General features: G+C 40.8%; 1 protein-coding gene across 1 annotated transcript in view; it reads right to left on the bottom strand.

The window, feature by feature from the left end:
- Window positions 1-22,500, bottom strand: part of myo1d (myosin 1D) — a 119,418-nt gene that overhangs the window by 32,770 nt on the left and 64,148 nt on the right. Inside the window, exons 17-21 of the mRNA XM_080048770.1 lie at window positions 13,312-13,535; window positions 12,266-12,404; window positions 11,309-11,413; window positions 10,327-10,440; window positions 1,070-1,224 (exon numbers count right to left, since the gene is read on the bottom strand). Of these exons, the coding sequence (XP_079904896.1) occupies window positions 1,070-1,224; window positions 10,327-10,440; window positions 11,309-11,413; window positions 12,266-12,404; window positions 13,312-13,535 (737 nt within the window). The remainder of the gene's footprint in view (window positions 1-1,069; window positions 1,225-10,326; window positions 10,441-11,308; window positions 11,414-12,265; window positions 12,405-13,311; window positions 13,536-22,500) is intronic.

Here is a 22,500-nt window from a genome sequence, read left to right as displayed (position 1 = left end):
ATCTGTATTAGAAATATGAATGTGAATGTATTCAATAGGTTCTTGTCTGGACCTATAGTTCAATGTCTTCATGGGTAAAAGAGTAGAAAGTGGATTTTCAATGGTAACTATGTTTTGTAATTTTTTTTTTTAAGATAATTTTTTTGAGAGAAATAGAGTTGAAATGGGGAGACAAAGAGAGAGACAGAGAGAGAGGGGGGATGACCTGCAGTAAAGGTCCACGGGGCGGATTTGAACCCACTACGCCACCGGAGAGCCAATGTTTTGTAATTTTGAGAGCAATTTGAAAAGACGTGAACTGTAAGTGAATTGTTTGGTAAGAAAAAGCAGCAGCAGGATTCAGAGATTTAATTTAATTTGTAAATGTGTTTTTCTCTGCGCTGAGGAGATTTGAAATATTGGATATATCAATGATTATCTTCACAGTAACTTGTCCTGAGGAAAGGTCTGAATAGATTGAATGAACTTTAGGGTTCAGGTAAGGACAGTTGTGTCTGTCAACTCTGTCTGCCCAATTAATCCTCGGTCAATACAACACAACTGGGCGAAGACTATTGAATTCGACAAAATCTTTCAGAAATTCAGTCACCTTTACAAAAATGTCAAAGTAAGTTTGGACTACTCGTGCAGCGCCAATAAGGTACGTGCGACGGTGGAGTCATACCCCATCAGCACTTAGAATTCGATGAACGTCTATCTGCATGGTTATTTTAGTGGCAAACTCTCTGCTTTTTTGGCCGCTCCAAGCACCGGTTTTCACAGTTTTCTTTAGAGCCACTGATCCAAACTACATAAAAGTTTACACTGCATTCCCTTGGGACCCACTAAGTGTGATGGCAATATACTGTGCATCATATCCCAATGTAGCGTGACCCATGTATTGTGATGAATATCATATTGTGAAGTACTTGACAATACCCAGCCAAAATAAATGACTAAATCATCTTCTACCTTGTTGTCAACCAAAAGTTCAAACAGCAAACTATAGTCCATGTTTTTTTCAAGGTAGACATTTTGGTAAATCCTCTTCTACCACCACTAGTTACCCATTGTTTCCCCCCCTGCTCACCTCTTGAAGTGGGAGAGTAAGGTGCCGACCAGCTCCCCGATGCGGCTCTCGCCTGCGGGCACCATGCCCTGCAGACACACCACCAGGTCTCTGCTGTCCTTCGTGTGGAACACAACCAGCTGGTCCTTACCGGGGGACACACTCACTCCCGTCACCTGTGTGTGTGTGTGTGTGTGTGTGTGTGTGTGTGTGTGTGTGTGTGTGTGTGTGTGTGTGTGAGTGTGTGTGTGGGGATGTGTGTGTGTGTGAGTGAGTGAGTGTGTGTGAGAGAGAGAGAGAGGACACATAATTAAACACAGATAAACAATGTACATAGAGATACTCAAACATGTGAAAAGGCAGGGGTGTGTGACCATCTGTATTGTAGATAATATACAAATTCAGCACACGCATGTACACACACACACACACACACACACACACACACACACACACACACACACACACACACACACACACACACACACACACACACACACACACACACACACACACACACACACACACACACACACACAAACAAGGGAATTAGAATTGCTGCATAATCAAAAGGATATTTATACACTGGGGTTACAGCAGCAGGAGGTGACCTGGAGAATGTTTCAGATTCAGCAGATATTTTGTTTTAATGTAAAAAAGAAAAACCTTGAAAATGAAAGACCCTTCTGTAAGTGTGCGTGTGTGTGTGTGTGTGTGTGTGTGTGTGTGTGTGTGTGTGTATGTGAGGGTGTGTGTGTGTGTATGTGAGAGTGTGTGTCTATTGTTGAATGCAAATCCATGTAGGCTGGTTAAAGGTGGAGTCAGCGATTCTGGAACACGCTTGTTGTCAAAATCACTTTTTTGTCAAAATCAGTGAATATCTCCTCACGATTTGCTACCTGTCCGTACTGTGTGTGCGCTGAAAATTAATCTGATGGTAATACACAGCCTAGGCTCTGTAAACGGGTGTGTAAACAAAGGAGGGGGCACCGTAGCTAGCAACATGCCTGTTTACAGAGCCTAGGTTTAATTGTTCTCATACACATTCTTCAAGTGTGTGATTAGTAGAGGTTTTTCGTCAGTAAGAATGAATAAAATTATGTCATGACATGTCACAGTAGTAAAAGTGTTAATAGTTCATCCCTCAACTAACTTTATTATCTGACAAATTGCCTGTGATTTGACCTGCAGTTAGATGGGGTTAACGAGGCCGAATTAATTGCCTCAACCATCATGGAGCTGGTGTTGGGACAATTAAATTTGATTTCAGTGTGGGCATTTACACAGGTCTAATTTTCCATTTGCAATGAGGATTTTTTTTTCTAATTATGTTAGTAGATTAATATTTTTAGATGTTGTTTCTAAACGCTGAAGTTTTGAAACTGCTCTGATTCAAACTAAACTTTGGGACTGTACTGTTCACATCTTACAGCCACCAGCGGACAAATAATATTGTTGTCTTCATACTTTCTGCTCATAGTAGAAAAACACAAATGTAGGCTTATTTTCTGATCCTATAATCCTTTTGCCTCGTATGGAAGACATATTTACAGTAGTTGTACTCTACAGTACATTATCTGCCTTTAGAGAAGATGTTTAATTTCAAATACTTGGGCCAGCATAAACTATGCATTTTCATGTTGTTCTGTATTTCCTTTGAGTAATTACTATTGCATACGCCTACTCTGTTTTGAAGGGAAATTAGTTATTGATTGACAACACAAGGTCTAGTAGTTACTAGGACTGGGCCCTTACAAAAACATTAATCTTACACTGTATAATATTAATAAAGAAAAAACATAATTAAATCCAATGATGACTGAACAATGTGGTGATATTGTGATTGAATTGATGTACCACGCAAGCTGTTATTCCTGGGTGAGCGACGCGTATACCCATGACAAAGGCATTAAGAAAAACTTTATAAAAATAGCATTCTTTGCACTTATGGACTCGTTTGCTGTAACATGTCATTTATGATCATCAGAGGAAAAATTAGACTGTTTCAGAAATATCTAAAAGTTCCTCGTAGCACCTTTTAGATTTTTGTTTTACATTTAGTTTTGAGCCTGATTTAAAAGTAAACAACTCTTGTGTTAGAACCATTTCACAGTGAAACTAATTGGCAAAACAAAAGGCCAGTATCTGCTGTCTGTTGATGTATGGGGTTTCCGACCCACTCAAGACTTAAATCAGCACTTGCAGTAAAGATTTATTGACCAGAACACACACACACACACACACACACACACACACACACACACACACACACACACACACACACACACACACACACACACACACACACACACACACACACACACACACACACACACACACACACACACACACACACACACACACACACACACACACACACACACACACACACACACACACACACACACCACGAAGGACACCATTGCAGATCGGTCAGAGTTATAAGGAGAAATGCTAATTTGTGCGGTTGGATTGTTTAGCTTTACAGGTCTCCACAAAGGGAATAAATTGATAAAAAACACACACACACACACACACACACACAAACAAACACAGTCTCTCTCTCACACACACACACACACACACACACACACACACACACACACACACACACACACACACACACACACACACACACACACACACACACACACACACACACACACACACACACACACACACACACACACACACACACACACACACACACACACACACACACACACACAGGTGAACACATCTTGAGCCTCATTAACTCTCATCGATTCTCTCTCTCTTTCACTTTTAGCCTGAAGTAGTTTTCCTATAAAGTCTCCTTTGTCACTTTCTCCATTTTGGTTCTTAGCCATTTGTTTCTCTGTTAATTTGTCTTTCCAACACTGGACTAAGGTAATATCCCCGGGCCAAAGCCAGTCAGTTACATTCATTATGGAGAACGCTTGTTATCAAAATGGAGAATGCTTGTTGTCAAAATCACTTTTTGTCAAATTTAGTGAATATCTCCTCGCGATCCGCTATACGTCTGCAATGTGTGTGCGTTGAAAAAAAAAAATCCAGAGTTTCCAGTGTCTTTAATTTGTCTTTCCAGCACTGGACTAAGGTAATATCCCCGGGCCAAAGCCAGTCAGTTACATTAATATCCGCTCCACTAGACTGTAACGCTGAGACATATTCTCCATTAGCGGACGACAGGTTGCTACCTACGGCTAAACAAACCAGCTAGCTTATTTAGCTCCAATATGAGACGCCTGTCACTTCAGAAAACAAAACACTTCAAGTAATCACCGTGAATTAAAGGTGGAGGCAGTGATTCTTGAGAACGCTTGTTGTCAAAAATGTTTTAGTTTTTTGAAAATCAGTGAATATCTCCTCACGATCCACTAGCTGTCTGTACTGTGTGTGCACTGAAAGAAAACCCAGTGTAAATACACAGCCTAGGCTCTGTAAACTGGTATGTTGCTAGTTATGTTGAGCCCTCTTTGTTTACATACCCTTTTGCTTACATCGCCGTTCACAGTGCCTTAGGTTGTGTATTAACGCCAGATTATTTTTCAGCACACAAACAATATGGACAGGTAACAGATCGTGAAGAGATATTCACGGATTTTGACAAAAAGTGATTTTGACAACAAGCAATCTCCAGAATCACTGACTCCACCTTTAAGGCAATAACAGGTTGAGTTTAGAATACTTTATTTGGTTTACATTATATCACAATTGAGTAACTAATTATTTGTGATATTTTTTTTGTGTTACTATGATGTATTTATTGTTATGTTATCCAATACATACGTGTAGCACAAAGGTATGTGTGTATGTAGCCTATGTGTATGTATAAATATGTGTATGTATATATTCTTGCGTGCAATCACTCTCAATGACATTGTTTTGCCTCTTGTTGATAAAATAAACTTATGAAAAAAAAACTTGTTCACAAAAAAACAGAAAACAAACACTTCACGTAATCACCCTGGACTGAAGCCTAAAGCCAAAGCTCTCTGTCTCTGTAGCAATCCACCGCAGTTGATTACAAGGAGCCGACTGCATTTACATTTATATTAAAGGCTTAATTGATTGGAACGACGAGCTGTGTTGATGAGATCGGTAATGATACGTTCGCATTCGTTTCCTTGTGTCATTTTTTTCTTTTCTAATCTTGATTCACTAAATTAGTTTATTACCGAGAGTGGGAAATCTGTTAGACGCATTTATCAGCCCAGCCATCTGCTCAAGTGTTTGTAGAGACGACACACACGCACGCACGCACACACACGCACACACAGCGCAAACGCACGCACAACGACACACACACACACATTTGCATGGCATACACACACACACACACAGACAGACAGCACAGACACACACGGTTCACACACACACGCACACAACACAATACTTGAGGATGCAGACACACACACAAGCTGGAGATGATGAAAAATATAATCACTGCAACTTCTTTCTGTGTATAACTGAAGGCTCCCACACACTGAACTAAAACAGGGCTCGCATGCAACACTGAGTGAGTTACTCTACATACAGCTCTGGAGAAAATTAAGAGACCAGTCTGGATTTTTCTTAAATCTTCATCTCTACATAACCTATTGAAAATGCTCTGACAAAAGAAAATGTATTGGAATTTGGTAGAAATGTTGTCAGTAGTTTATATAATAAAACCAAAATGTTCTTTTTACTGAAAGACATAGCCTATTAATTATTATTATTTTTTTTTTTAAGATTTTTTTTTGGCATTTTCAAGCTTTATTAGATAGTACAGAGTTGAAATGGGGAGACAGAGAGAGAGAGAGAGAGAGAGAGATAGAGAGGGGGGGGATGACCTGCAGTAAAGGTTCACGGGTCGGATTTGAACCCGGGACCACTGCAACGAAGGCCAGAGCCAATATGATAGGCGCTCTATCCACTAAACCACCAGAGCACCCGATTTATTAATTTTTTTAACTGAGAAAATAACCAGTAGAGTAGTTGCAGCTTCAATCAATTACAATGTATTCCTCATCACCTTCCTATCCTTGCCTCCTGTATGGTGCCGGAAAGTTTACATAATTTCAGAGCAGCCACTTTTTATACGTTCCAAGTCATTTCTCTACACCACCTGGTTGAGATTAGCAGAGCAGCGCTGCATATTGCAAACCGTTAATCTGAGTGTATACACACAGTTAAAATGGTCTCACTGCTGCAGCTGTGTGGGTGGCGGGTGGGCTGAGAAAAATAGACTAGAATGAAAAACAACAACAAAATCAAAACAAGGCAAAACATAACAATAGCCACAGGGATCAAAAATACATAAGCCTCATTGTGTAGAAAAAAAAACGAAAACGAAAAAGAGCAGATTTGTGCAGCACATGCCTGGACCACCACCACCAACACACACACACACACACACACACACACACCAGACATCAGCTGATCTGCCCTGCCGCTTGGTATCCATGACAACACTGTCTCCTGGGAAGTTGGCATGACAACAACAGGAGGAGAGGAGGAAGGGGGGGAGGAGGGAGGGCTAGATAAGGTGATGGAGGAGGAATAGAAGAGAATGGAAAATAAAAGATGGTCTAAAACTAAAGGAGTGGAGTCAGTTGTTCTGGAGAACGCTTGTTGTCAAAATCCTTTTTTTCCCCCAAAATCAGTGAATATCTCCTCATGATCTGCTGCCTGTCCGTACTGTGTGTGAGCTGACAGACATTGGATAAGGTGATGAAGGAGGAATAGAAAGAAACATAAAAGATGGTCTAAAACTGAAGCAGTGAATTGTGTCGCTGATGTACAACCACTGTTAGTCTTATTTAAAGGTGGAGTCAGTGATTCTGGAGAACGCTCGTTGTCAAAATAATTTTTTTTTCTCAAAATCAGTGAATATCTCCTCATGATCAGAATATGGTGTTGAATGACCAGCCTAGGCTCTGTAAACTGGTATGTAAACACAAGGGACCCACCGTAGCTAGCAGCATGCCAGTGTAAAGAGCCTAGGAGCATGCACAGTAAAGGAGGATCACGAGGAGATATTCACTGATTATGACAACATGCTTTCTCCAGAATCACTGACTGCACCTTTAACAGTAAACCCACTGTAACGATCTCACTTTTGCTGCAAAGTCACTAATTGGTTTATAAATCCTCTGTTGGGCTCCTGTCTATATCCCCAGCCTTTACCTTATGGCACGTGTGTGTGTGTGTGTGTGTGTGTGTGTGTGTGTGTGTGTGTGTGTGTGTGTGTGTGTGTGTGTGTGTGTGTGTGTGTGTGTGTGTGTGTGTGTGTGTGTGTGTGAGTGTGTGTGTGTGTGTGTGTGTGTGTGTGTGTCTGTGTGCGAGTGTGTGTGTGAGTGAGTGTGTGTGTGTTTGTGTGTGTGTGTGTGTGTGTGTGTGTGTGTGTGTGTGTGTGTGTGTGTAGGTGTCTGTCTGTCTGTCTGTCTGTGCGTGCGTGCATGGCTGTGTATGTGTGTGTGTGCGCGTATACGTGTGTCTCTCTATGTGTGTGTGTGTGTTTGTGTCTCTGTGTGTGTGTGTGTGTTGTTCCCTTATAGCAGCAGTTATAACACACAGTGCACAGCAGCCAAAAGGCGGATGTAATGGTGTTAGCGAATCAGTGCTAATCAACAGTGAGCTAACTGCTTTCCCCTCGCTGTGACCTTCTGCGATCAATAGCTCCATGTCACGCTACAGTGACTCTGAGCAGTCCACACAATACATCTCTATATCTACACCTCCTGTCCTTTATTATCCCATGGTTTGTTTATATAGCTCTAGGAAAAATTAAGAGACCACTCCAAATGTTCAGTGTCTCTCGTTTTACTATTTATAGGCCTATGTTTGAGTAGAATGAACATTTTGGTTTTATTCTACCAACTACTGACAACATTTCTACCAAACTCCACCCGAAAATATTGTCATTAAGAGCATTTCCATTAAGAAATGTAGAGATGAAGATTGAAGAAAAATCCAGACTGGTCTCTTAATTTTTTCCAGAGCTGTATATGTATCATCATTATCTATCTCTATGTATTGTAGTTGCAAAGAACAAAATAAGGAAAGTTTAATGACGAGGGTAATTTAGATAATGTCCGTTGCCTGCATTGTACCGTCATACGAACTACTGTATGTTATGTCCTTATCATATAATATAACCTTTGATTACTGTGTATATAATACTGTATATATATATATGTGGAGTTCTGTGTGTACTGCACTGCTCCTGTTGGTGTGAAATCTGCCTTTTACACTACAGGCCTCCTCATCCTCCCACAAGACTGATGGCTCCTCCATATGCCTGGTTTATGGGAATGAGCCTCATCCATAAACCCAGTGTGTGTGTGTGTGTGTGTGTGTGTGTGTGTGTGTGTGTGTGTGTCTGTGTGTGTGTGTGTGTGTGTGTGTGTGTGTGTGTGTGTGTGTGTGTGTGTGTGTGTGTGTGTCTCACTCTCTCAGTGAATGAACAATAACTAGAAATCTGCTTAACTCACGCTGCTAGCTCTCCCTGCCACCATCTGCCTAAACACCATCTCTTTCAAAGCAGGTTATGTAGGCCTGTATGTATGTGGGTGTGTGTGTGTGTGCGTGTGCGTGTGCGTGTGCGTGTGTGTGTGTGTGTGTGTGTGTGTGTGTGTGTGTGTGTGTGAGAGAGTAATTATGTGCTGTCACTCTGTCAGATTGAACACCGGGGCGTCTTGTCACAACACACTGTCTCACACACACACACACACACACACACACACACACACACACACACACACACACACACACACACACACACACAGTCTCACACTGTCTCACACACACACACACACAGTCTCTCACACACACACACACACAGGTCTACACACCTTACTCATTTCACCGTGACAATGTGGGCGGATCCACCTCCTATATTAATGCATTACAGGTTCACTCCCTGTCCCATTTCTCACTAACCTCCAAGGTCAGAATGCCAATACACCTCATGAGTAATAGTTTAATAATAGCAGAACACAATCGCAGAGATGATTGAGGCAGAAATATCATCAATAGCTTGTTTACGCGTTAATTAAAAAGCTATTTTTCATCCTCTCTGTATATGGATTTGTAAGTCATTATTCCCTTCAACTGCCTTAATAAATAAATTAACTGCATAATTGTGTAGTATTTTTAATATTTAAAAAAATGTGGGTGTGGTTTTACACGCACACGCGCACACACACACATACACACACGCACACGCACACGCACACGCACACGCACACACACACACACACACACACTGTACTTTTTATGTTTTGCCACTATCTGTTTTTATATTGTTTTTGTGTGGAATAAAACGAAACTAAACTAAAACTACATTTCTTTCTGTATGTTATTTTTGAGTCTCTATCAGATTTTTATAACCTAATGTAAGATCATATTAGCTGATAATCACCTCTTCAAAGGGCTGTTTGAGTGTTAACATTTGATTTTAGGGAAACTAAAGTGCAGTGCCTGTTTAGGAAATGCCTATGCAGACGCTTGGAATTTTGATGCACATCTATTTCCGAAGTTACACAGTAGCATCACAATTTTCATTTGTGGGAAAAAAGACTAAAAAAATTAAGAGAAAGGATAAGAAATTTCAACCTCAAATGCAACAGTGCTCATGTAAGAAAAAGAAGAAGCATTGAGTCAACACACACACACACACACACACACACACAGTAGCCAAATTTGCCATGGAAACAGCCTCCTGTGCTGTGTGCATGAAGCCTTCTTAATGGGCCAATCACAGCGAGATTATGAATTAAAACCGGCCAATCGTAGAGCGGAATGAGCATTTTGCATATTGACATGTTGCCACAGAGATAATGCGGTCACCTCTGCCACAGTAGCAGGAAGCCATTTTAAATTGGTTCCCTGCGATGGTTTGAACATCACACTCAACAGCAGGATATGTGAAACTGCACTGTAAGAATAGCATGCAGCAGATGTCTAACTAGTGTACACAGTTATATTATTATAGAGGATTTCTAATGAAAAGTCTCAAGGAGGGCTGCAAAAACATTGCACACATAATTTTTTTGCGTGTGTGTGTGCGTGTGTGTGTGTTGGTGTGTGTGTGACTCTGACTGTGTGTGTGTGTGTGACTCTGACTGTGTGTGTGTGTGTGTGACTCTGACTGTGTGTGTGTGTGTGTGTGTGTGTGTGTGACTGTGTGTGTGTCTGTGTGTGTGTCTGTCTGTCTGTGTGTGTGAGTGTGTGTGTGTCTGTCTGTCTGTGCGAGCGAGTGAGCGAGTGAGTGTGTGTGTGTGTCTCACGTTGTAGAGTGGAATGCTCTTCATGGGTTTGTACTGCTTCAGCGGGTCCATCTTGTACAGGTGACGGTCGGTGATGAGAACGGCCCGGTCCTCCGCTTTGTGGAAACGGTTGATCTGGGAAATACACAAAGTTTATCATACGTCACAACACAGGATAACACACACACACACACACACACACACACACACACACACACACACACACACACACACACACACACACACACACACACACACACACACACACACACACACACACACACACACACACACACACACACACACACACACACACACACACACACACACACACACACACACACACACACACACACACACACACACACACACACACTTTGTACGACTGTACTTGTGAGGACATTCATTGACATAATGCATTTCCTAGCGCCTTACCCTAACCATCAAAACTAAATGCCTGACCCCAACCCCAACACTAACCCTAACATAAACCTAATACATATATGAACCTTTAAACCTAGTGTTAACCCTCAAACAGTCCTTTAAAGGCCTGTCCCAAAGTGAGAACCAGCCACTTTCCAAAAACATCCTCTTTCATATGGGAAAATTAAAACTCAAATTGGTTCAACTTCTCACTAAAATAGTTATACAAGTTCACACACACACGCGTCTAAATGCCCACATGATGGCACTAACCAGGAATAGCTTGTTTGTCTGTACAGCCAGACACACACGTGCAATTATGTTGTGACTCAGTAAGTGCATGTGGCTGGTAGATAAAACACTGTTAAAAGCACACACACACACACACACACACACACACACACACACACACACACACACACACACACACACACACACACACACACACACACACACACACACACACACACACACACACACACACACACACACACACACACACACACACACACACACACACACACACACACACACACACACACACACACACACACACACACACAGTTAAAAGCCTCTTTACCTTGCGCACGTTGCCTGAGAACAGAACTCTCATGAACTTGTCTTTGCGCTGCAGTTCGCTGGAGACCAGAGTGAAGGATGAGGCCGTGTCAGGGCTGTCCCGCTTCTGTAGGGCGCAGGAAATACAAATGTTGGTTTAAAAAATGATGTGTTGGCATTCATCCAGTTTAGATCTTCATTTAACAAAACAAGACAAAACAATTTTTATGTTAAAATGCCGATAATTTGGTTAATTGTCAATAACGTACAATATAACGTACGATATCGTACGTAACGTAACGTACGATACAATTTTTCACCGATACCATAATAGCTTTTTTCTACAACAATTTTTATTACATTATTGGCACAAAAGTTATATCGTTATTAGCTTCTACAAACTGATCAAAGTGTAATCCTTTCGTTCCAAATCGCACACTCTTTTCTTTTCTGAAGATGCCTTTAAAGTGTATGTAGATGCATGCAGTTTGCTAAAATTGGGAAATTCTATTTTGTCATAACATGGCACTCCGAAATTCGACCGGATGTAGTAGGACCAGGTAATTTTGGCAAACTGTAATTGACAGACATGTCTTTTGAGATACAACATATTTTTCTGGCATACTAAATAAATACCAGTATAGAAGTATGGCTATTAGAGCACACACTCAGTCTGTTTTATCTCTGTTGCTTTGTTTACCTACAGTACTCACAAGATAGTTCCCCTCCCACACACGCACACGCTCACTCTCACACACACACACACACACACACACACACACACACACACACCCACGCACACAGACACTCACACTCAAACACACACACCCACCCACAGACACACACACACACACACACACACACACACACACACACACACACACACACACACACACACACACACACACACCCACAAACACCTACACACACACACACACACACCCACCCACACACACACACACACACACAGAGTACTCACCAGATAGTTGCCCTCCCAGGCGCGCTGCAGCCCCAGGTCGGCTCGCTGGCCCTTTAAGGCCTCGAGGCTGGAAACCTTCGCCCGAACCTGGAGCACCTCGTCTGGGGAAAGGCCTTTGATCAGGGTCCACGCCCACCACCTAGTGATGGAGAGAGAGAGAGACAGAGAGACAGAGAGAGAGAGAGAGAGAGAGGGAAAGCAATAGAGAGAGAGAGAGCGAGAGAGAGAGAGAGAGAGAGAGATAGAGAGAGAGAGACAGAGACAGACAGACAGGCAGTCAATAAAGAGAGACACACAAACACATACAAAGAGAGAGAGAGACACACACACACACACACACACACAAACACACACAAACAAGAACAAACAAAAACAAACACACACACACACACACACACACACACACACACACACACACACAAAACACCAACAAAGGAGAGAGAAGGTTATACTAGGTAGGGCTGAGACACCAGCTGCACTCTACGTACTTATTGGTTTTGCACTCACTGAACCTGACAGCTAACATCAATTTCTAGAAAGGCTATTTTTATATATTTTTTCACACTGTGCCTAGCTAGTTGCCATACTGTATATCCCCGGCTTCAAATAACAAAATAGCAAACAAGAGATTGGTTGGGATGAAAGGCAGAGATGGGCCTTTGATGGAGAGGGGAAAAATCAATGTCCTGTGTAAAGCCCAGGGCAGAAGGAAACATGTGTAAGTTGTTTCAAACGGACACATCTGGATGTTACAATAACACTGCAGGCCATGTCTCCTCCCTACTGTTAGTTCAGACAATTTACTGTTGGAAAGAGATTTTCTTACTTCAAAAGAAATCAATTTGAGAACATTTTATCCCAATATCAGAGTTACAGAGTTGAAATGAGGAGACAGAGAGAGAGAGAGAGGGGGGGATGACCTGCAGTAAAGGTCCACAGGTCGGATTTGAACCCACGACCACTGCAACGAAGGCCGGAGCCAATATGGTACGCGCTCTAGACTCCATGTTTAAGTGTCTGAAGAAACGTTATTTGGTTTTGCGTACCTGTTATAGATGTTCCTCAGCGCCTCTTCAAACTTGCGCAGGACCTTGGGGGGCGTGGGCCACTTGACGTGCCGCCCGTGGTCCTTCATGGTTTTCACGTGTTTGAATCGGCGGTTGACTTCTCGGATGTAGGACTTCACCTTGTAGCGTCTGTAAGCTCTCAGGATGACCAGGGCGGCACGCATTCGCCTGTAACGCATCCTGGCTATGGTGCCTCTCCACACCTGAAAACACAGCGAAAAATAATGCAAATTTAGTTCACTGCATTTAAAGCTATAGTGTGTAACTTTTTATATATATACATGAATGTTGGTTATATTTAAGCTATTGCCAAACGAGTTGACATAGAGTTGATTTAAGCCCTATCAGCTCCACAAAACTCTCTCTGTATTTCGCAGTATGGCAGCATTTACAAACTGGTGTCGCCCCCCCCCAGACACTGGCACAGGAGCTCAGAAAAAATCCCAAGAAATGTTTCAGTTGTTGATTCTAGTGCTAAGAAAAAACCTGGACGTACAGCAGAAGGTATAAAATCAATGAGTGATCATTAAAAAAAACCAATACATTTCCTCTTTTAGTACAAGAAGAACTTAAAGTAAAACAGAACAGTACAGATTTAGAACAACTGCATCTAGAATTTTATTTATTTAGTGAAATATCAACCACTAACCGGGCTATTTTAAAGTCTTATGCACCTACAAATTGACCTCACTTCAAATTCAAATTCCAGACTGGGTAAAGTACAAATAATAGTCTTAATAATCTTAACATTGCTACAAAACACAGCTAACATACAATTATTTATTTCAATGTGCCATACAGACACTTTCTTAATTCACAATTATGCACGGAAATTGATTTTTCATTACTCGTCATCATACAAATTCATTAGTAATCGTTCTTTATTTATTTGTTACACATCAGTGCCTGGAAATCTTTAAATAACGTGGACTGAGCCTAAAATAGGGTCTGAATTAAGGAGCCCCAGTCCCAGTCTGCCTGTAACCAAACAGGTTGAGTGGCTATCAGACCCTCTAAAGCATGAATAATAGATGGGAGTGGGACCCCAGGGAGACATTACTCTTCATACACCCTCACCAAAATCACCACCATATGCTCGCCCCTTTTTACTGTATTATATGGCCCACAGACACACACACACACGCCGAAAGCACGCACTCTCTCTCACACACACACACACACACACACACACACCACCTCAATTATTTACCCATGTATTATGGCTAGACTGTATCAAAATAATCAGTGGTAATAATGCGAATTTAGTGTCATAGACCACACAGTCACAAAATAAAAAATTGCAAAACTGCACAATGCACAGAAAAACCACTCCCGTATATCATCTTAATGTGATTCAGAATAACCATTAAGATCAGTTTAATCTTGCCAAGTATAGGGGGTGGCCCCAGAGGCACAGAATAAGGATTTATTTCTTTAATTTGCACATTTGAAACTGTGGAGGAGGTGATTTTCCCCTGATGACACTGCTGGGTGTAATAATTTGCGGAGAAGATGACAAGTCATGCACCGCTAGAATACGGAGGCAGGGAATTCATTCATATTAAATTCGAAAATAAGAAGATTTTAAACTGTATTAGCTGCAAATTCAGTCGCGGAAAAAATTAAGAGACCACTCTGGATTTTTCTTCAATCTTCATCTCTACATTACTTCATGGAAATGCTCTTAATGACAATATTTTTATTGTGAATTTGGTAGAAATGTTGTCAGTAGTTTATATAAAATAAAACCAAAATGTTCATTCTACTCAAACATATGCCTATAAATAGTAAAACAAGAGACACTGAACATTTGGAGTGGTCTCTTAATTTTTTTTTCCACGGCTGTATGTGTTGAAGTTTCGATTTCGACATGTTTTTTTTCATTATAAAAATGTCACTTCTAACTAAGGGAATGTAGCTCGGGCTCATGGATTATCTAGTTCATAACACAGTGTGAATTCTCAGTAGGGTGGCATTATGAAAGAGTTGAATCATACTGAAATCAATGCAATAACTGCAGATAGATGTCTATATCACCAAGCCAGCCTGGTTATACTGTCTTCCTTTAGAAAAATAAGGTTTAATGTGGATATGTTAGGCCCTAAAGTTCAAGTAATCATGTGTTTTGTCCGGTATAATGTGAGATCACTTCCCCAGGATGTAAGTTAGTAAGTTACCCTAACCCAACCCTTTACTACTCGTTCAGGACAAAAATTCCAGCTTCCAAACACTGCTTTAAAAAACGTTATATACAAATATTTGTATCTATATTTATTTGTAACATTTTCTAATTAACTTCTATCCTGATCAAAACTAACAAATAATACAATATTTTGGAGAATTCAACACTGTGTTAATGGAAGTCTCTTTGCTTGTAAGTTGACAACTGTATCCTCCCTTTCCTCCATGCTTCCCTGTCTGTTTGTAAGTCTAAACCCTATGTATATAAATTCTCTTTGATTTATTTATGTTCAAGCAAAGCAACCAACATATATTCATACAGGTATAAACACATATCTCCTTTAATGTTATATTACTGGAAGTCTCACTGCCTGTCAGCTGACGACTGTATCGTCCCTTTGCTACACGCTGCACTGTGTCTGATGCATAATGTATGAGAGTGAGAAAAATACATATTCATCATGAAACGAGTCTTTTCAAAATGTGACTGTACCAAATGCTCACAGTGACTGCAGTGGGAGGAATGAATGGGGTTTTACAGTGTACCCTTAATACGTCTGTCTGTGTGTTTGTGTCTGTCTATCTGTCTATCTATCTATCTATCTATCTATCTATCTATCTATCTATCTATCCATCCATCCATCTATCCATCTATTTATCCATCCATCCATCCATCCATCCATCCATCCATCCATCCATCCATCCATCCATCCATCCATCTATCCATCCATCCATCCATCTATCCATCTATTTATCCATCCATCCATCCATCCATTTATCCATCCATCTATCCATCCATCCATCCATCTATCAAGGTTAAATGTTACATTCATTAATATGTAGACTGTATTCAGAGTGTAACAGTAAATTATGCTTTAAGAGCTTTTAGGCTACGGGTCAAATACTACTGTCAAAATGTCCTTGGTTTAATAGAGGCCATTATAGGTGCATAGACATTGAGGTTACAACCTGTTAGTCAATTATGTATGAATAACTTTCTAATAACTTCTAACATTATTGATTTTTACACAAATATATAGTTTGTTTTCATTATTAGTGCATTAAAATATAGGCTAGAAGTTGAGTAGCTTAGGATATAACATAAAGTTTAAGTATTGCAATGATATTTCAAATTGAACGATTTATTTTTCTTCAAGGAAAACCAATTAGCATTTTCAGATACAATTTTCTATTAAATTAAAATATTTTTTTTTAAATTCCATTGCCATTCAACAGACAATATATAACTTATTCCATTTTAAAGATGATTTTATGAATTGAACTTACAGTAATTAAGCATTACGTTTTACCCATTTAGCTGCTGCCCAATCCATCCATACAGTATCATTCACACCCCATACAGTCAAGTGCGAAAGTTTGTGAACCCCTTGAACATTTTGGAATTTTATTTATTGTAACCATCATTAATTCATTTTTATCAATACCAGTATTTTTTATATGAAATAACAGATGTTTGTTTATCAATTCAACATTTTTCTTTTCCAGAAATCAATTGTTGAAACAGATAAAACAAATTATTTGACGAATGTTGTATGTGCAAAAGTTTGTGAACCCTGAGCTGCATTGCTTAAATGGAGCAGGTAAACACAATCAGATGGGCCAAATTGAGTCATGAAATGGACCAATGTAGTGAGAGATCTTTAGGGAAGAAATTGGGCGGCACTAGATACAACAGAGATAAAACCAGGTCAGTTTAGGCTCACCAAAGTGAACCCATACAGGTCAGACATGCTAAAAGGGGAAACAATCTCAGAGGATCTCAGGAATAGAGTTGTGATGCTGCACATTTGTCTGGGGACAGCTATAAATTATTTAAAAAAAAGTTTGAGCTCCATCGGTCCACCGTGAGGCAAATCATCTACAAATGAAGAGCTTTAAGAGTGACTGAACATCTGCCTAGAAGTGGACTTCCTTCAAAAATATCCACAAGCGCCACAAGATAAGTGATTTTTCAGTTAAAAGCCAACCCAAACATTACATCTGGTGATTTGCAGACCTCTCTTGCAGCATCTGGGACAGATGTGCATGGTTCCACAATAAGAAGAAAACTCAGTCAACATGGCTTTCATGGGATGGTTGCTGAAGAAGCCTCTGCTCTCAAAAAAGAACAAAACTGCTTGTCACAACTTTGCCAGAGAGCACCTGGAGATACCTGAAGTCTTATTCTGTGGACAGATTAGTCAAAAATTGAACTGTTTGGTCATAACCAAAACCGCCATGTTTGGGCAAAAACGCAATTCTGCCTACCACCTAGAGAACCTTCTCCCAAGTGAATAATGGTGGTTTCAAATTGTCTGCAAATCTCCAGGTGTAATGTTTGGGTTGGCTTTTACCTGAAAAATCACTTTTCTTGTGGCGCTTGAGGATATTTTTGAAGGAAGTCCACTTCTAGGCAGATGTTAAGTCACTCTTAAAGCTCTCCATTTGTAGATGATTTGCCTCACGGTGGACCGATTGAGCTCAAATTTTTTTTTATGAATTTATAACTGTCCCCAGACAAATGTGTAACATCAAAACTCTATTCCTGAGATCCTCTGAGATTTGTTTCCCTTTTAGCATGTCTGACCTGTATGGGTTCACTTTGGTGAGCCTAAACTGACCTGGTTTTATCTCTGTTTTATCTAGTGCCGCCCAATTTCTTTCCTAAAGATCTCTCATTACATTGGTCTATTTCATCAACCAATTTGGCCAACCTGATTGTGTTTACCTTGCTCGATTTAAGCAATGCAGCTCAGGGTTCACAAACTTTTGCACATACAACATTCGTCAAATAATTTGTTTTATCTGTTTTAACAATTGATTTCTGGAAAATAAAAATGTTGAATTGATAAACAAACATCTGTTATTTCATATAAAAAATACTGGTATTGATAAAAATGAATTAATAATGGTTAAAATAAATAAAATTCCAAAAGGCTCAAGGGGTTCACAAACTTTCGCACTTGACTGTATGTGCTCATACAATACCCTTCACTAACAAAGCTAAAAAGTGGCCAAATTAGTTTTTCAGTGAGAGCTCAGTTACACACACACACACACACACACACACACACACACACACACACACACACAAGATGTTGCTGTATAATACCCGCATGGTGCACAGGCCTTTGCCAAAACAACAACAACTGTGTTTGTCTATGCGCCAGATCACTGATTGCATTGTAATGAACTGGGAGGTCTGGGGGCTACAAGCAGAGCAGGAGAAAATGAGGGCCATAAAGTTACAATGACACAGTTAACGGGACCCATAAAATGTCTTTTGGGCCTCGTTAAGGTGTGTGACAGGTGGGAAGAGGCGCAGGGGTTAGAATTATGATGGGGCACATAGGCACACACACACACACACATAAACATACACATAAAAATACACACACACACACACACACTTTCGTACAGCTATTTGACATAGGACATTCATTGACATAATGCATTCCCTAGTACAAATACACACATTCTTGTACTTCTATCATTGTTGGGACACTCATTAACATAATGTTAACCCTCAAATAGCTAGTCAATCCTCACTTTCCCAAAATGTCCTAACTCTTTAGGTCTAAAACTCAAATTGGTTCCCACAAAAATAGTTGTACAAGTACACACACACACACACACACACACACACACACACACACACACACACACTCGTTGCTTCTCAAACAGTGGCGTATACTGGCTGCTGTGATGCTGTTGAGCTGATGTAGATGACACTCGAGGGAATGTGGATAAATCAGACCGATAACTAACTAGGCCCATAACGGCCTGCACCCCCCCCCCCCCCCCCCCCACTCCGCAGGCCAATAAAGCCATCTGAACACACACACACACACACACACACACACACACACACACACGCCAATAAAGCCATCTGATCATCCTTTTAGAGAGTGTGCCATCATGGAAGCCGCCCTCACCTCGCTGCAGGGTCGGACAGTAGATTTACGACCTCATCAAAGACACACACACACACACACACACACACACACACACACACACACACACACACACACACACACACACACACACACACACACACACACACACACACACACACACACACACACACACACACACACACACACACACACAGAGGGACAGATTGTTGGGGAGGGCTATTTGGGAAGGGGGTGTAGCTAACTGGTTTGAGGATCACACTGAGGGCGCATTGCATTCACAAATCACTTGTATTGTGCCGGGACAACTGGTGACCCATTGGTGGCTACAGAAAGTCTTTGATAATAAAGTATTGGGACTGCAGCTATAATAAAATACCATTAATAAGGCAAGACACTATAGGGTAATATGGCTTAGTTGATTACTTACATTATAACCTTCTTTTTTTCTTTTTAAGATATTTTTTGGCATTTTCAAGCTTTATTAGATAGTACAGAGTTGAAATGGGGAGACAGAGAGAGAGGGAGGGAGGGGATGACCTGCAGTAAAGGTCCACGGGCCGGATTTGAACCCGCGACCACTGCAACGAAGGCCAGAGCCGATATGGTACGCGCTCTATACACTACGCCACCGGAGCGCCCCATAATAACCATTTTTACAGAAATAGTTACAGAATAATAGTTTGAAATAATATGGAAATTCAGCAATATAACTTAATGTATTTTAATCATGAGAGACTTCATAAACGAAAAGGTTAAGAATGAACAATTCATTTATTGAAATGTGCTGGAGATATTAAAAGAGTCTTTGGCGATAAGACCCCATCGCGAAATCATCATGCGCGCTAACTAAGCTCCTTCTTCCACTCTGGCTGTGCCAATAGATGCACCCTACCTGAAATGTATTGCAATCAGGGCTGTGCTCTTAGACAGTCATTGCTATACAACCTCTTCTCTGTGTGTGTGTGTGTGTGTGTGTGTGTGTGTGTGTGTGTGTGTGTGTGTGTGTGTGTGTGTGTGTGTGTGTGTGTGTGTGTGTGTGTGTGTGTGCCTGCCTGTGCATGTGTGTGTGTGTGTGTGTGTGTGTGTGAGATCCTGCATCTACAACAACAATCTAATTAAAACCACTTTGAGAGAAATGTCAACTGGGACAAAAGCTACAATGAAAAAACAAAAGAAGAAGAAGAAAAGGCGTCCCACAATGCAACAGAATTACAGATAGATTATAAATTATACATGTTCCCTCCCCCACCTTTCCTCCTTCCGTGTTAAAATGAATATTTCATAAACCGGACACACACACACACACACACACACACACACAGAGCTTAGCCATCCACAGCACATTAACTGTGGGCGCTTGTCAGAGCAGCAGCAATGACGAGATGGGAGACTCCTCCCTCGTGTATTGGGATCTGCAGACTTAATTGCTTTCCAAAGCTTTACATAGTGTGTGTGTGTGTGTGTGTGTGTGTGTGTGTGTGTGTGTGTGTGTGTGTAGGTGTTTGTGTAGGGGTGTGTGTGTGTGTGTGTGTGCGTGTGTGTGTGTAGCAGTGTGTGTGTGTGTGTGTGTGTGTGTAGCCGTACTGTAGGTTTATGAAACGTGAAGAGTGTTATGTCTTGGGTAGTCAGTAGTCTGCTGCACTAGTGTGGGGGGTTGGTCTGGCCAGAAGCAAAGGAAAAATGTCAAGGATAATTAGAATAAGGGGGCAGGTAGGGTGTAGGTTTTTTTTCAACATTTGGGGGGGGGTGACACATTTTTAAACCAGGGTCTTGGGGTTATCCCAGTAAAAAATGTAAGTGTCAAACACTTAATTTCTTGCATTTTGGTGAAATGTTAAGCACCAATTTGTGAGTTTTCCTGCATGCATTTATAGTGGAATTTTCTCTGCAATGTTAAGATGGTACGGTCCACTTTAGGTGCGTGTGAAATCATTGGGAAATATATACTTACAGGTTAAGAAGGCTCCAAGCCCCTCTTTTGGGGGGAAGGGGGTTGTCTTTCATTTATTATTGAGGGGGACAAATGTACCCGTTTAAATATTAAGGGGGGACTGTATGTGTATCTGTATACATATACATCTGTATCTGTCTCTCTCTCTGTGTGTCTCTCTCTCTCTCTCTCTCTCCATCACTAGGTGGTGGGCGTGGACCCTGATCAAAGGCCTCTCCCCAGACGAGGTGCTCCAGGTTCGGGCGAAGGTTTCCAGCCTCGAGGCCTTGAAGGGCCAGAGAGCCGACCTGGGCTATCTATCCATCTATCTATCTATCTATCTATCTATCTATCTATCTATCTATCTATCTATCTATCTATCTATCTATCTATCTATCTATCTTCCAGATCAAAGAAAGGTAGTTTAAGGTCTTTGTAGCGATCAAACTGCTGGATTTTGAAGAGAGAGAGAAAGCTGTGATGTTGAAAGTATATATTTAAAAAAAATAATCCATCTTCTGTGTGATCAAAAGTTCAAGTTGAATTCCTTTGGCATTGGTTCTCTTGACTGAAGTGCTTTTCTCCTACAGTGTAAGATGTGTTTATGTGAATGTTCTTGTGCCATTCAAAAGCGAATCTTTTGTGCAAATCCTCCTAGTGAATGTTGATACTTGATGCCTGTTAACTTGACCCGTTCACCTATCCTTGGCCATGTATTTTTATTCAAAAAGAAGAAGAAAAATGTTCAATACAATTTTTTACGAAGGCTACAGAATCTATTGAATCTGCTCGTTCTTTCAAAGCTGTTGCCTAGAAATATCTTTTCAGTTCAACAACTTATACAGAAGGTCTAAAAACCTGTAACTATGGGCCTTTCTCCATGGCAACTGGCAACTTTTTCTAAGACATAAAAAAAGACAATATTGCAAAGAGATGTCGTGGGTAAAAAAACTCATTTTATCTTAATCCACTAAGAAATGTATAAACTCTTCCAGCTCTAGTCATCTCTAGGATTCTTAGAAATCAAGTAAACAGGGCACTGTCGCTACACGATGTGAGCTCATATGCCACACAGATGGCTCGTTTGAGGCGGAGGACTTTTCTTAAAATGCCGATATTCAACATATTGCAATTTTTTTT

This window comes from Ammodytes marinus (assembly GCF_949987685.1).
Source record: "Ammodytes marinus genome assembly, chromosome: 20".
In the NCBI taxonomy this organism is placed as follows: Eukaryota; Metazoa; Chordata; class Actinopteri; order Uranoscopiformes; family Ammodytidae; genus Ammodytes; species Ammodytes marinus.
Note: the sequence above shows the minus strand (reverse complement) of the source record. Positions and strands in the feature narration are given on the sequence as shown.